At 40.2% G+C, this 17,589-nt stretch overlaps 1 protein-coding gene across 7 annotated transcripts in view; it reads right to left on the reverse strand.

Annotated features, from left to right (window-relative positions):
* The window catches only part of LOC148898075 (serine/threonine-protein kinase WNK1-like), a 45,895-nt gene extending 29,337 nt beyond the window's left edge, over window positions 1-16,558 (reverse strand). For 4 of the 7 annotated variants that reach the window (XM_088996937.1, XM_088996935.1, XM_088996936.1 and 1 more), the window contains exons 1-3: window positions 16,375-16,558; window positions 12,819-14,018; window positions 109-281 (exon numbers count right to left, since the gene is read on the reverse strand). In XM_088996937.1, coding sequence (XP_088853063.1) covers window positions 109-281; window positions 12,819-13,595 — 950 coding nt within the window. In that variant the 5' untranslated portion in view covers window positions 13,596-14,018; window positions 16,375-16,558. Of the gene's footprint in view, window positions 1-108; window positions 282-12,818; window positions 14,019-15,266; window positions 15,355-16,015; window positions 16,167-16,374 lie in introns of those variants that run through there. The other 3 variants (XM_088996931.1, XM_088996934.1, XM_088996933.1) reach the window with 3 other exon arrangements.
* Window positions 16,559-17,589: the final 1,031 nt, after the last annotated feature.

The following is a 17,589-nucleotide window of genomic DNA, read 5'->3' on the forward strand; positions in this document are numbered from 1 at the left end:
ATTAGTCTCGCAGTGGAGAAATTTACATTTCACAGCAGCAAAGTGATGAAAGGAGAAAAACAAAATACATGAGCCGCTGTAAAGTGTTTGTATTTTATATGTACATACGTTTTGAGTGTTCCAGAGGTCATGAGTTCAGTCACCAGAACAATGCACTTCTTTCCCTTGGAGGGTCCCTCCCAGGAGTCGTAAAAGCGGACAATGTTGGGATGTTGGAGGCCCTTTAGCATCCCCGCCTCCTCCTTAAAACGTTGCCGCTCAGTCTTTGAAAGTTTTCGATCCTGGGAGTCACAAAGACAATGTTTCAGAGAAGACCAAATACAATCATTGGACAATTGTACCACAGCGCTATGGGTATAATAATATAATAATAAAAATAATAACAATAATATTATATAGGGGTAAAACAATAACAACAACAATAATAATAATAACAATAATAATAATACATTTAATTTACAAGCGCCTTTCAAAGCAACATTATCAACATTTCACTTTGAAGCTCTATATGTGATGATACCTAGGGAAAGAGATGCTCATTTCACGGTAAGATCAGAGTGTTGTCATCAAATGGTGAGTATAGTTTTGCTTTGTTTGAATACCGCTGTGCTGATGACCACTTTGTGTTTGGGAGCCTTTTATCGAGTATCTTCATCTTTATTAAGTTCATACTTCTTCTGTAGTCACAAGGGGACACAAGCCAGTGTCTTATTGTGCCGGTCCCAGGCCAGGATAAATACAGAAGGTTGTGTCAGGAAGGGCATCCGATGTAAAAGCTTGGCCAAAACAAACATGCGAATCAAACCTCTGAAGATGGAGGACACTGATTCGCTGTGGTGACCCCTTGAAGGGAAAAGCCGAAAGGAAAAGAAGACCCAAGCGTATATGCACATTTGTCATTGAATCACACAGTAAAGTTCAAAGATTGAAGGGAAAAAAAGGATGTACCGGTAACATGAATAGAGATTTGTCGATAAACACATATCCCCCCCCCCCCCCCCCAAAAAAAAAAAAAAACTGACAATGTGAATACAATGTTATTACTACAATGTAGCAATATGGCATTAAAATATTTTTCACCATTTCAATTCTGTAGATATGAAAGCAGATGTGTTTATCTTTTTGCATTCTTGCTGTCTTGAGATGTCCATCCATGTCAAACTTGAATGGAATGAAGTGTTTGGTTCCTGAGCTATATCTTCTTATTTTCCTTTCGGCTTTTCCTTTCAAGGGGTCGCCACAGCGAATCAGTAACCTCCATCTTCAGAGGTATGATACGCATGTTTGTTTATGCAGCATAAATGCACAAAGACCACGTAAGTGACTGTTCAATATTTGTTGTTACCTTAAATGTTCACATATAGATTTCAATACCATGACATTATTACTATTGCCCAGCCCAAATTTGCCTGATATTTCCGCCAAAAGTAGTAGAAGTAGTGAATACTGTCAATCGACGTCACTTTTTTGTTTCTTAAAGGACAACCGACGTCACTTTTTTGTTTCTTAAAGGACAACCGACGTCACTTTTTTGTTTTTTAACTGACACCAGAAAAACGTTTTATAGAATCTAAAGATGAGAAGGTTTCTTCAGCCGTCATCTGTACAAAAGTGAAGGTTTCGGACGTTTCGCCTCCTATCCAAGAGGCTTCGTCAGCGAACTAAAGTCTGACTGGTCGTATCGGCCCCATTTATATATCCCTGATGTCCAGACCTGGTGGCGCCGGACACAGCTATGATAGGTCCCTACTCTCAGGTTGGGGGGGGGGGGGGGCGGGACCCCCCCCTGTGGCCCCACTGATTGTTCCTACATTCCTGACTAACGATTGGCCTATTACACCCACTCCCCCCGGTATCACCTCATCAGCATAACGACCCTCATCAGCATTGCGAAAGTTGCCTAACCTGTTTTGCCTGAGCAGGCTATTGTATGAACGATCCAAATTGAACCTCACACCACCAAACCGGTTTAATGAAGGATTTTGTTGTTTTATAAGAATCGCCTCTTTTACCCCCCTTTCAAACCATCTATGTTCTTTCGCTAAGATTTTAACCTCATTGTCGTCAAATGAGTGGTTGCTAGCTTTTAGGTGCAAATGTACTGCCGATTGAGGCCCACTAGTATTATCCCTGCGATGTTGATAAAGTCTTTTTTTGAGAATTTGTTGCGTCTCCCCAATGTACTGCTCTTTACAATTTTCATTCTTACAATGTATGGAATAAATTACATTACTCATCGATTGACCACTCCTGTACGACTGAGAGCTTACACAGACGTATAGAATCTAAAATACCCAAAACATGCAGTATGATATTTTTAGTCAAATGCAAAACACCAATAAAAATGACTTAAAGTGTCCAAAATCTGCAAAAAAATTGAGCTGCGAATTGGGCATTTTCAGAAAGTCCCGCGCCCCTTTCGTGACGTCACGCCAAGACGTCTTGCATTGCTTGTGAATCAAAACAATGGCTTCAGATACATTGATGTGATGGAAAGACGCTACAATGCGTCTTTTTTACGGTGAGGAGGCGGTCCTTTTCTGAAGTCACGTACGGACTCGTCACCAACTCAAAAACAAGACTTCCTGAATGTTCAGCGCGAGTCTTAAAACGTAAAATATAGCTATATGCGATGGAATCTTATTAAAATACGCCCAGTAGAAGTCATCTGAAGCCATTTTACAAATTATGGACACAACTTGTCCAGAGACGTCGGTTGTCCTTTAAGACTTATAATGACTGGAGACTGTGAAAGAATAGAAGCCATAACGAAAAAGAAAAACATTCCTATGTAGTTCAAGTCATAATCTTTTTTGTCATCAGTTAAAGCACCGGAATGCAAGTTATTTGCACGGCAGTAATGATGAAAGGGCGAGAAATATATCGAATGGCAAAGCTCCCAAAAAGATTAAGTAAAGACAGCAAACTGAGGCTCAGATTCATGACACAGCTGGGGCTAAAAAATGAGTGTCCTGTGAGACAATAGGTTTAATAAAGTGTGTAAAAGATTAATCGATGAGAAGGTTTCTTCAGCCGTCATCTGTACAAAAGTGAAGGTTTCGGACGTTTCGCTTACTATCCAAGAGGCTTCGTCAGCGAACTAAAGTCTGACTGGTCGTATCGGCCCCATTTATATATCCCTAATGTCCAGACCTGGTGGCGCCGGACACAGCTATGATAGGTCCCTACTCTCAGGTTGGGGGGGGCGCGGGACCCCCCCCTGTGGCCCCACTGATTGTTCCTACATTCCTGACTAACGATTGCCGTATTACACCCACTCCCCCCGGTATCACCTCATCAGCATAACGACCCTCATCAGCATTGCGAAAGTTGACTAACCTGTTTTGCCTGAGCAGGCTATTGTATGAACGATCCAAATTGAACCTCACACCACCAGACCGGTTTAATGAAGGATTTTGTTGTTTTATAAGAATCGCCTCTTTTACCCCCCTTTCAAACCATCTATGTTCTTTCGCTAAGATTTTAACCTCATTGTCGTCAAATGAGGATTGATTAATAGCTTTTGTTTAATGCTTGTAAATGATCACCCCATAAATAAGAATAGGAACCAACAATATTACTGTCGGCGGTACACCAAAAATCTGGAATGCAAATAACCACCCTTCTCACATTTCCTGGGTAATTCCTGGCGTGACCTACATTTACAACATGCAGAATTTGAGTGTGAGGAACATGAGTCCAGTAAGACTGACCCACTGAATCCTGACTGCCAAAGACTTCCCCTGAATACACCAAGACTTGGCCACCAGCCAGACTGTCCAGGAAATTGAACCCACAAGTGAGAGCTGGAGGAGTTCTTACCTGTATACGCATGTGCGGGAAACCCAAAACTTAGTGCAACCACCAACGCTCTCTGTCACATTCCTAACTTTTTTTTATTTGCGGTTTTAAAGATTAATGTTTGTAAAGTCATTAGGACACGAGAGGAAAAATATAAAATGAGTATGAAAATTAAAAGCCAGTAATTTGCACTAAGCCCTATTGACCTACTTTACAGAGTTCCCCTTTCTTTTTACACGCCATGTTATGACAGCCATGTCAAACAACCACAGGGAATACAGGCTCAAGTTCCTACACTAAGCTCAACAAATAAAAACCTGGTCCATTAATTGTTGCATCTCTTCTCGTTCACGCTTTTGCAGATACAGTAAAGTCTCGTTATATCGATATCGGATGTATCGATAGTCCCGGTTATATCGATACTATTTCTATGCACGCACAGAGAAAATTACATGCGCGCAGGGTCGGATATATCGATAGTCCCGGTTATATCGATATTTTTTCCGACTCCCTTGAATATCGATATAACGAGACTTTACTGTACTTATTAAAACAACCTCGGCAAGCCCTGAGGTTATGTTACAGTCTGAGGAGCCAAAAAAATTCAGATTCCATGAAAACATTCTATTGCAAGCTAATGAGACATTCATTGGCAAAAAACATTACGCCTTTGACCAAATGGAAACAATTGCCTTGAGGTTAGTAACATTAGGGCAATAAATTTGAGTGATGTGCTCACATTCAGATTCTCTCTAGCAACATATTTAGTATGTCAGTATAGTTCAGTGATGATCAATCAAAAAGATTTTGGAGCACTTGTTTTGTTCAGTACGTGAAAATTAGGGGTGCCCAGATGGGGTTTTTTTTCACTTCCTATACGACATATATAGAGCATTACAGCCTTGAGTATTGTCCAATACAGCAATTGAACGGCTTTCAGGAGGAATGATACAAGTATTTATTTTATTTTTTTAACATCCAGGATGCCACTTATTTACAGCTACTGTGAGTGCCTTGTGAAGAGAAAACACCACAATCAATTTAGGCAAAAATCTTCATAAATTACTCAACTACCTCTAAAAATCGATTCCCTTGAAACATAAGATCTTGCTGCTTGTCTGTCAGGTCCTTGCTCTGAGGTTGACAATGAGGGCTGAGATGCGTGTTTCAGGGTAATTTTCGGTAGGCTCCGACCGCTCAAAAAACAAAAAGTTTGCCATTGATTGGGTACAACGTTGACGCGAATGACGCATGGCCACAAGGTCAAAGATTAGTCTAACTGTCAACAAATGACGTGACAAATCACAAGCATTTCCCCTTGTGACATTATGACATGGCATCATCTTATCATGTGGCAGGTGAACCATGAACATTACACCGCAGCGTTGACCAAGTAAAGTCAAAACCTTACTCCCAAATTTAATTAGTTTTTATAGTCAATTTTAAACATAATAATTGATATATTGCATTAAAACAGTGCAGTTAAGCGAAACAACACAAAAACAAAATGTTTGAATATATTATAATTTCTAGAATTTATGTTGCAAATGTAGGTCAGCAATTCTGATTGTGTTTTAGCCATCAGAGAAGGTCTTGCCTTCCCTGTCCACACACCTCAGGTTTCATCAAGTCATAAAATACCTCTCGGGCCAGCTGTATCTCGAATAATGTCTGCTCACATTATGATTGCCATTGCTCAAGTCCAAAGTCCATTTTTACAATATTTTTTCAAGCCTCATTGATTATTTTTTTCACAAATGCCATACATTTTACAACGTTACTTCAGACATTGCATTTACAGTTGACGTTGTAAGCTGCTGAGAGCCATACTATAGTTACTATTTTATTATTTAGAATAATTTGAGAGTAGAAATCCGACAGAAAAAAATGCCAACAGATGTATGAATGTAAGCAACCAGCTGCAAGGCACTCACAAAAGCCACCGGCAGGATGCCCACGGGGCTCCCATTCTCATTTCTGAATGTTTGGCATTGGGCAGAGCTTGTGAGGAAACAGGTGGGAAGGGAGCAACTGGAAGAAAACAGTGATGAAGATAAGAGTGTGGGGTGGAATCCAGGAGTCCCCTAACTTGTATTGCTTCGACTGTCTGACTCACATGACCCACTTACTGCAGTGTGAAATGCAAATCAAATCAGTTGGTTGACGGAAGGTTAAAAAGGGTGGAGGTTAACAAATGTTTTGCGGTAGTTTTGAAAATTGTAGCTCTAACATTCCACTCCAGTAGACCTTTTAAATTGCTTTAGCTTCATCATCAACTGTGTTTTACTTAGGCTAAAGTGTTAAAATGCTCCACATTTTCCCTTTTTGGTCTTTGAACCAAAGAGACACTTTCACAGTGTGTCACCGTGTGTAAAAAGCATGAAATGCTCACACACCTATCTCCCTTTGACCGTTTGTAAAAGACAATGCCAAACAATCAACGGAAGCAAAACCTGTCAGACAAGTTGCATTAGCATGCAAGCATACTGTGACTGCCTTCGTTTGGCACCAAGCTCTCAGGGAACACATCAAAATGATTTATTTATGCATCACCGAGTACAGCATCAACAGAAACTAAAGCAGCAGGCAAATCAAATGGACTCCTACATGTTTTTACAATGTCTAAGACTCCATGACTGGGTGCACATTATTTTCTAGTCAAACATTTTTAAGTCAAACATTAAAGTGTGTCTTGAATATGTGTAATGATGGAAAAACAAGGATATGAGAGATCATGGGACAGCTTTAGTAAATCATGTGAGGGGATTTGAGCTTCACATGCACAATGGGAACGTTTCCAGTAAATGCTCGTCAACAGACCACAGGAACTTAGTCTTGTTTTCATGTTCATTTCGGATGTTATGCTAAGCGTGCACGTGACACACACCTGATTCTGTGAAAACATCTGAGAAAATGAACAGAATTAATTCAGCAATGTCATCATCCTAAAGAAATAAAGTGAGCATTTTTATGCTATTTTGAGTGCTCCCATGTTTAAATAAATATCACAAATATCTGCTCACACCCAATGAAACTTCAATGTTTTACTAGTGGATCATCCTGTGTGTATCCGTCTACATATATTTGTCAATCAAAACTTTGAGTGTATATAAAAGTTAGACACTAAATAAAAATATATTCAACAAAAATCACAGCAAACAGGGAGTCACTTCGAGTGTGTGTGTGTGTGTGTGTGTGTGTGTGTGTGTGTGTGTGTGTGTGTGTGTGTGTGTGTGTGTGTGTGTGTGTGTGTGTGTGTGTGTGTGTGTGTGTGGTCAAAATGTCTGCATTAGTAATGAGTTCACGCCAAGTCCCCTGAAAGCAAGCAGTTATTTTTAATGCTGTCCGGCGTAAATCCGCTTCAATTCCGAGCCGCGACAGTTCCACATATGCATTGACGCTGTGCGCTGACACACTCCTTTATTCTCATCGGGGGCTCCTCAAGCCATGTATCAATCCAGCCACAGACTGTCTAACAGCACCGAGCAATGATCAGAATTAATTCAGCAATGTCATCATCCTAAAGAAATAAAGTGAGCATTTTTATGCTATTTTGAGTGCTCCCATGTTTAAATAAATATCACAAATATCTGCTCACACCCAATGAAACTTCAATGTTTTACTAGTGGATCATCCTGTGTGTATCCGTCTACATATATTTGTCAATCAAAACTTTGAGTGTATATAAAAGTTAGACACTAAATAAAAATATATTCAACAAAAATCACAGCAAACAGGGAGTCACTTGGAGTGTGTGTGTGTGTGTGTGTGTGTGTGTGTGTGTGTGTGTGTGTGTGTGTGTGTGTGTGTGTGTGTGTCAAAATGTCTGCATTAGTAATGAGTTCACGCCAAGTCCCCTGAAAGCAAGCAGTTATTTTTAATGCTGTCCGGCGTAAATCCGCTTCAATTCCGAGCCGCGACAGTTCCACATATGCATTGACGCTGTGCGCTGACACACTCCTTTATTCTCATCGGGGGCTCCTCAAGCCATGTATCAATCCAGCCACAGACTGTCTAACAGCACCGAGCTTTCCGCTGAACAAAGCGGGACTGTGAAAATGCTGCCCATTACAGGCACAAAAAAGCACAATCACCCTGGAGCTGTCCAGCTATGACAGTCAAATGGCACCAACATACCTCCCAATCAAAAACAGTGCTGGCATATTTATGCTGCCGAAAAGGTGCAACCACTCAGCAATGTCCTCCTTGATGAATGTCGTGGCCAAAAATGCTGAAAATCCATTCCACATAACAAACAACACAAAGTGGCAAAACAAAACATAAAAACAACCAAAAAAGCAAGGCTCGTGAGAGCACTTGCTGACGGCTGCCTAATTGGGCGCCATAGTTGGGGTTCTTTCTATCGAATCAACTTGACTTCAAGACGGCGCCGCAAAAGTGGCTGCCTTTCCAGCAGCTCCTGTATTTTGTTTTTCTACTTTCATTCCTTTCATAACTTTGCTGCTGTGAAATGTAAATTTCTCCACTGCGAGACTAATAAAGGCCAATCCAAATCCAAATGTGATGATGATTTGTAAAAAAAAAACACTGTCTGTCTGTGTCAGCCTTGTTATTAATATACTATAAGTGGTACACTATGGTGGTGTTCAGATGTCATTTGATACCCAGGAATGCCTTCATTGGGGTTGTTAAATCATGATTATGATAGCAAATTGGATTTCTGATTGGCCATTGAATTGAATTGTGGCAAAACTACAGGGCGACTGTTGGCTATTCATGAAGAGGGTTTTGGAACGCTGCACACTGGGCGATAGTTCCCTCATGTAGCTAGGTATGCAGCAGGCCAAACCCGCTAATCCGGCCACTCAACCACTAGTCTGTGCACTTAAAATGCACTTCACTAATATTGTAGTACAACAACAATCCACTTTATAAAACTAGGTTATTACAATAAAGTATTGGTTTTCTGCATTTAAACAAAAAGTGCTGCATTTATGGGGGTTCACATCAGGTAACAAAACATTGATTTGTTAGACGAGCAAATTGAGTTATGGTCTTGTGAAAAAAAAACAGCTTGAGGTGAAATAGTTAAAGAATGAAATCTGAACTGGGGCCATTCGAAAGGAAGACACAAAAAATGTGGGAGGATGAGATAGGGTAAAACAAGCCCTGGCAGGCCAGCCTGCTGTGCTTCACACAGAAGATTCTTCTGACAGGAATGTGACCCACTTTACATTCACAGAAGCATTCTGAGCATGAGCATGCTGAGCATGCGCGTCATTGATGTGGTGTATGGGTGAGGGGCACGTGCCTGTAATCTTTATATTGTTACAAAGTGTGCATTCAAATCTATGGCTGCTGTGAATGCATTGCTGCTGGACAAGATGTGAGTGTGACAGGAAAACCCAACAATCATGTGGCGAATGAGGTCAAACTTTGCTCAGGGCCATGGAGCTGCCCCCCCCCCCCCAAAAAAAAGCATATTTTATAATTGGTTCCAGTTCAATTCAAATCCAACCGTGCATGTGTAAAAAATACAGAGCAATTATATGCACAATAATATATTTTGGGCAAGAAGTAGCTAACTTCGTCCAAGTTTTAATTGCTTTTGGAGTTCTTCAAGCACACTAGACTTGAGTTTATGGAATTCAGCATAACCTGTTACGTTCCTTTCGTATTTCCAAAAAGGACTGAATAATTACCATTTAGAGTAAATTAATGTATGAAATTAACAGTCAGATTGTGTATACAATGAGTGGAACTCCTAATTTGATCCTGTCCACTGTGCTTAACAATGACATCAGACTATGCAATGTTTTTGTCAGAAGAATATCCTTGGGGAATTGTTTTGGTCTGCCATAGTACTTTGCCTAAAATTTAGATGAAAACAGCGGTTATTTTTCATATATTTTTGTAGTTGTTCATAAAATACATTATGTATTTTTCATATTTTTTGTGGTTGTTCACTAAATAATGTATGTATTTTGCTTTGAACACAATAGTCAACAAATTTAAATATAACAAATATCCAGTGCCAAAAACAGGTGCAAATAATATCAATACAAATGAACCAAACATTCATGATAAATGTCAAGAAATATAGAGGAAAGGAAAATAGAGCAGGAAAAATGTTATCTAATCTCATCTAATATAGATAGCAAAAAAAGTCAATGATGCGGATCACAGCCTGATATGAATCAGCGCAAACATCCAGCGTTTTCAAAGCCTTATTTGTCAGGCTAATTACAGACTAATTATCTGATTTTGCTTTGAAATCCAGTAAAGCTTAACTTTCCTCTCAGGAATTGAGAACAATTCATGTGATATTAGAACATGTTGGGGTGTCTCAAGTCTAAAGGCCGGGGGTCATCTCATTATAGTAAACAAGACTTGGAAAAAAAGAACAAAGGCAGGATAAAAAAGAAATTGGGTGTCATGTCAAGTAAAAATTATAGCATTGTGTGCTGAGCTACAAATAAATTGGAAAAAAATAGCTGAAAACACTACACCGACTAAACTCGAAAATCCTGTATAGCCTCAGACATCAGTGCCCGCCCATTGTGAAACTTTGCGAGAATCGAAGGCTTTCGTCTAACGAGGATTTAAAACTGTTCGAGTAATTCACACACTGCCAGCCCGAGCTCCACCCCCAAAAAATGTGTCAGCGGTTTTTTTTTCTGCCACAAGTACCCACTTATTAGATGTATCTTTTCAAATCAGTGTCCTCCACCTTTAGAGGTTTGATCCGCATGTTTGTTTTGGCCAAGCTTTTACGTTGGATGCCCTTCCTGACACACTTATTACATGTATGTTACGCGAAAAAGCAGTCAAGCAAACCACAGTGACAAATGTGCATGCTGACAGAAATACAACGGAGTTAGAAGGCCAACTTTAAAATAAACCTGAGTTACCAGATAATACATGGAAATGAATGCCTAGGTACCAGTTTATTTTTAAATTGTTTCTGACAGCACATTGTTGCGCAACAGCTGACTTGGTCTCAATTTTACTCAATTACTATACCTACTCTTTTTTTAAACACAGCTTAACTGTGTTGTTTTAATCGAAAAAAAAATCACTACTGAGACTAGTGTTCTTGACCGCACTTTTCTTTTCCTTTCGGCTTTTCCCTTCAAGGGGTCGCCACAGCGAATCAATGTCCTCCATCTTCAGAGGTTTGATTTGCATGTCTGTTTTGGCCAAGCTTTTACGTCGGACACAACCCTCTGTATTTAGCCGGGCTTGGAACCGGCACAAGAAGACACTGGCTTATGTCCCCTTGTGGCTAAAGAACAAGCAACTCAATGAAAGTAATAAAGATGAAGCATTGCTCGCTTACCATTTCCGAATACCAAAATAGCTACAGCCCTAACAGTGGTCGGTGGAATAACAAAGCTAGCTGGTGGTTCACAATCGTGAACCACTTTCATTGATATCATTGATTGGCAAGCTATTATCTCAAAAGCACGTCCACCGAAACAGCCGTCATGAGTAGCGGTCCAGCTCAGGGGTGGTCATGTTGCAATTGCAAATTGTGGGACTATTAAAGGCGTTCTGATTCTGATGTATTTATGCTGTTCACTGTGTGAAACAATCAAAAAGGAAATATTAGTCAGTGTGGTCTCGAAGGGCAAATTGTCAGCGGATGTTACTCAGGTAACTGTGAAAGGAAACTGCATTGGCTCTATACCCTTTTAAAAAAACTGGGTGGTGTAGGGTAAATGTATTTATCATTGTTACATGAGGGGAGGGAAAATTAAACCTCTACAAATGAGAATACTGTACAGCGATCCCTCGCCACTTTGCACTTCAAGTTGTACCCCTCCACCCCAATATCAGCGGCACTTTTTTCCCCCACACAGAGTTTCATGTTGATGTGGCAGGTGAGATTTCCCTTTATGATGAACAAAGATCTGACGTGATTCACGCTTTTTATAAGCATACTCAAACAAGGCTGATGATCGATTCCCGGCGTGACATGAACCAATGAGAACAGAAGTGGATTAATCCCTGGCTGGGTATCATCGCCAATTTGTTGATTGTCTTGCATACGGTATCTTAGTATCATATTTTCATTAATTTTGGGGGGTTTAACCGATAACTTTTTTTCGAATTAGTTGTGACGCACTGCAACTCCAACACATTAGCAATTAACTGTAAAAAAATTGGGATTACTGCACACTCAGGCGGACTCGCGAAGCAAATCCCTCAATGCTCTTAACTCAAAACAAGATGCCAATTCATCAGCAGACAAAAGACCATCACTCTGCCATAAATAGAAGTTGAGTACAGCCATCTCTACAATGCACCGTTCTAAGTATGGGAGTCACGCATGGTGCGAGCATAAGGGAGCACATTGAGAAAGCACGACTTAACCTCACTGCCAGGATTGATCACAAACGTCACCTTTAGCCAGGTTTACACAGAGCCCTGCATTCCAGATGCAATGAAACCAAAGGACCAAACTGAATGAACATAGTAAAGCCTCAATTGTAATAAGAAGATCGAAATGAATGCAATATTATTCTGATATACACAGTAAAACACAGGACTTCATCATTGGGAAAATGTGTAAGGTCTTAGAATGAGGCAGTTGATTTCAGACCCTGCTCAAAATGTGATAATACAACGAACAGTTAAGACATGAATGACATGCACCAGGCCTATTTAGCGCACATCCATCAGTTGTGGCAGGAGGACTTTACCAATAAATGAGGACTACACAGTAACTGGGAATGCCGCTCACCCCTCACAGATGCACAGCGGAAACGCCTCCCCCGCCAAGAAAAAAATGACATGAGTCGACCATAATACCAAGACCAAGTTGAGTCAATTGCATGTGGGTCTGGAAATTATCCCTGTAATAAAAGTGATGTACAGTTTGCGTGTCATACACCCGCAGAAAAAGTATCCTGTGACTGTAAACTGTCCTTGAGTTTTGAAAGCCGCTTATAAATAAAATCTATTATTATTATTGCATGTCGTAAACCAATACATAAGATTGAGTGACATAAACACAGTTTGAAACATAAATAAAACGTAATGTAATTTCTTACCTGCAACTCACACCAGGCCACTTCTACTGTGGTTTCTGTATCCAATCCCTTGTAGACCGTCTTGAAAGAGCCACGTCCAATTTCAATATCAAACTTCAGGAAACGTCCATCCGGTGAGGTTCCCACTGCCTTTGTTTCAGCCTCTTCTATGTCCTCCTGCACTTTCTTCTCTGCTTCCCTTTGCTCTGCCTCAGCACGAGCTTTGGCGGCGTCCTTGTCCTCTTCCTCCACATCCCCTTCATGCAGTACCTTTGAGTCCGCAGAGTTATCAGCCTCGCTTTGACTTAAGTCTGGCAAAGACTGGGTCTCCACAACCAACTCTGCATCACAAACATCTTGTATGATTGCAGATGCTGATTTCGTCTGCGCCGCATTCACCTTGGCAATTTCTGGGTCTTTCCGCTCTCCACTTTCCAGAGTCTCAGTGAACTCTTCTTTATGAGGAACACTTTGTTCAACCTGAGGGGCACGGACGACAGCAGCCTGTTGCCGCTGAACTGGAGTCTCTCGCGGTTGATTTCGCTGAGCGGCTGGTATGGGGATCCTGCTGGGCAAAGGGAGAGCCAACGCGGTGGCATTGCAGTCACTGATGACACTGCGACGGAAGAAGCGGTGCTCTGGGTTGCTGCGGTCACGCTCCATGGTGTGATGCCGCCGCCTCACCTCGGCTGGACGGGATTCGTTTACCATCGAGTCTGACCCAGAGCTAGGACCGTTTCCACTCTTCGGAGGGGGAGCCAGGAACTTTACCATTTTTTCATCAGGCTTTTCCGACATCCCACACAAAGAGTACAAGGAGGGACAAGAACTGAAAAATTAAAATGAGGAGAATTCCATGTCGGCTAAAGGATGTTGTATTAAGCAGTATATGTGATCTAAAAGTAGAAGAAAAATCTCTAATTTATTTTTCTTGTTGCTTAAAGTCCATCTTTATACACATAATGCAGAGATTGGAGGAGGTGGATGGGTGGTGTTCTTTTGGAAAAGGTTTGAACACCACAGCAGCGCACAGGGTGCTGAAGTTGGTATACACAATTCTTTAAGTCCGCACCACCCATTCTGTGAAGTGCAGGCTGTCGCTTCTGTCAAGCATAAGGACTCGCTGGTGAGGAACAAAATACACAGCCCTCTTCAACATGCCCAACCTCAGAGCAAAGGACCACTGGTAAAATAATCCAAATTTGCTTGAGTCCAATTTCACTACAAGAGACAAAAAACAAAAACAAAATGGCGTCAGATTGGATGAAAGAAAAAAACACACACACAGTTACAGTAAAATGTAAAACTTGGGAGTACGAGTATATAAACACACAATTACAATAAAATGTAAAACTTGGGAATTTGAGGATATAATTTGGCAATATTCAACATACTAATTAACCTTTTTTCCTTTGAAAGCCAACCATGTGTGTCGAAAGCACAGATGTCAAGCTCAAGGCCAAATCTCGCCCGCCGCATCAATTTCAATTTGTCATATGTAATAAATAGGCATGTTGAGCTATTGCAAACATTTTTTCTTTTACATTATAACACAAACTTGAATAATGGATGGATGATTACAAACACTACACCCACTCATATCACCATTTGGGACATATGTGCAAGATCTGAATTTCAAAATTTACCTTTAGCCAAAATTAACGGACATCAGTTAAATTAGAATAATGGCTATGGTTGGAACTGGCAGCAATGTAGAACTGCACTTTCAGTCTGTGACTCAAGTCATTCATTTCTCATACTTTGATGGCAATATTCAACAACAAAAATAGGCGACATGCAATTACAAAAATACTCGTTATGATACAGTATCATAGGTACTGCATTAAAACGTACCATCAACCTGCTTTATTTTGAGACTTGAGGTCCAGGCATAAATTCAAGACAATGTAAAACAACAAGACACTGATATAGACTGACCAAGACCCCTAAAAGAAATCATATATTATACAAAACCCCCATAAAATTTTTGATCATGCTCAGCCCAAAGTGTGTTTGACTCTATTACTATATATATATATATATATATATATATATATATATATATATATATATATATATATATATATATATATATATATATATATATATATAGTACATTGATGTATGATGAACTGTACTCAAGTGCAAAAACATGGTTTTTTTTTAAATATGATTACATCCAGTATTATAGATCTGTATGTAGTAGTTTTTACTTTATAGAACCAATCCAAATACTGCCTCAGTCTCTCTGGTGTCCTTACCTTAAAAAATAATATAGTAACATAACATAGTGAATGTTTCACGTAAACTTGATTTGAAGGCAAAAGTGAATAAACATTGCAATATCCACCAGAAAAATCATAACGGCATGTTTTCCTACAATCCTCCTGCCCTAAACTATCAAACTGTCAAGTGCACGTTATCTATTATGCTAGATCTATGTGTACTGTACAGGACATCAAAACGCACCAGATTACAGCACCAACTCCATAATCTCGACCATTTATCAGTGCCCCTTTAACTAGTAGACAGCTGCTCCGAGGCCGTCGGTTCAAATCTAAAACCAGGAAAAGTGTAATTAATTAAGATTACCACATTTCATTGATCGTATAAGAACACAACGGTAACACCGCACAGTCGGAGCGGGGAGAGTACTTGAGAGATTGTATCTGTCACTGCAACCACTCAGACCATTTTATCAAGTAGTTTGGCACGCATTTGAACATGCAGTCCATGACATTCGATTCAGCTAATCAAACCATCCACAGCCTACCGTGTCACAATCTCAAGATGCAACACGAAACAGGCGGCATTGATAGCCGATCGCACATTTGAAACCCAGAATAATCAACAGCATAAACGTACATACAAACATATTTTACGAGAATAGCTAGGATAAAACTGGCATTTACCTATTTGGCACTCGTCTTGTGTACTTACGTTTTCCTCGGCCTTTATATGACGCCGAATGTACATTAAGGGGTAACACTGTCGAAAGGCACAAAGCAAAGAAGCCGCAACCGGCTCTTTGTTAGCTTCCTAGCACCGACCTAGTTAGCTCAGACGAGCTAATCCCGTCTATCAGCGGCCTAACCAGTCAAACGTCACGCCGCGTATTTTACACATGATGCCCCTGTTTGTCTTATCACATAGCCTGACCATCATGTGTAAATCCATCCGAAATCCCAAAATACATAAATATAAATAAATGGCGTTACCATATCGGCTTCCAGTTTCCATTCCTGAATGATAACCATGGCGCTGGGGTTACATTCGGCCGATGCAACGCCAGCTGAAAAGCGACCAGACAGGCTGGCGGTGACAACTAGCGTCGCTTACTTAGCTTAGCGTGCTAAAATTTAGCTAGGCGGGTCTTGCGAATGGCCCTTAGTGCTAGCCCCGCCCCCTTCGCCGAGGACAACCACCACTTCCACCGCACCCCACTTCGTCACCCCAGAAGATTCAACGTTGCCTGTTTTTGAGCTTTACAATTCAATATTTTGTTAGATTTCTACAGTACACACTTAGCTGATAACCGAGTGCGGCTTTACGAACCTGGAGACAAACGGTGACCTACCTCACATTCACAACACAAATGATATTCACCAGAGCTGAAATGCTCCCCTCAGCAGAAGCCGTCTAAAAATTAATAGTACTACGTTGGTATCAGAGAATCGTCGACAGAAGAGAGTCCAGTTTGATGACAAATAGTCATTTTAGGGGGGTCCCAAAATTCCCCAGCAACGCAGTTCCTTCGCATTGACGAAGAAACGGGGTTTACATCTGCGCATGCGCGAGTCCCCAATGACCTCATAACCACCGGGCTCGCAAATTCGAATTTGAAGTAATTACATGTACATCTAAACATGTTCGTATGTCCTCAGTAACTCCTCGTTTATAAATTATCATCTTCTACATACACGTTTTTTACATTTGTCTACATTAAAATGAGTTTATCGATGAGAAGGTTTCTTCAGCCGTCATCCGTACTTCTTTGAAAGAAGTACATATGACGTTGAAGAAACCTCATCGATGGACCACTCCTGTACGACTGAGAGCTTACACAGACTTTAAAATTAGTTTGTTAAAAGGAATTAGACTATAATTTCTAAAAAGTGATTTTTAATTCAGTCGATAAAAACGCATGTAATCATTTCTAATTTCGCATTGAATTTAGAGCAGAAATTAGTGAGAGACTGGGGTGTGTGATCTTGTATTTTTATTTGATTTACTGCTTTGCATGCCTTTGAATTGCATCATTGAAATTTTGATCCTTTCAACACATAGAAATACATACAAAATAATGATGAAAAAAAACATGAAACGATTGTGATTGGCTGGCAAGCAGTTCAGGGTGTTCTGAACCTACTGCCGAAGATGGCTGGGATAGGCTCCAGCCACCCCATGTTGAATCATATTAAATTAAGTTTCATCAATTGTCAATTACGTGTAAATGCATATAACAAGCAACATTTTACCCAAGAACAGTGTCAAATATAATATTTCACCATGATAACCAAAATTATATACAATCCAGCAAACATATGAAGCATGAGTTGGGAATCACTGATCTTTTTGAAAATGACAATGAAAAGTGAAAAGACAAGAGATTTAGTGTTCAATTTGTTTTTTGTGTTCTTTTGACTTCAAGACGGCGCCGCGAGAGTGTTTTTTGTATTTTGTTTTTCTACTTTCATTCCTTTTATCGCTTTGCTGCTGTGAAATGTAAATTTCTCCACTGCGAGACTAATAAAGGCAAATCCAATCCAAATCCAATTTAATAAACTTAATT

Source organism: Hippocampus bargibanti, linkage group LG05 (assembly GCF_051943395.1).
Source record: "Hippocampus bargibanti isolate YZ-2025 linkage group LG05, ASM5194339v1, whole genome shotgun sequence".
Taxonomy (NCBI): Eukaryota; Metazoa; Chordata; class Actinopteri; order Syngnathiformes; family Syngnathidae; genus Hippocampus; species Hippocampus bargibanti.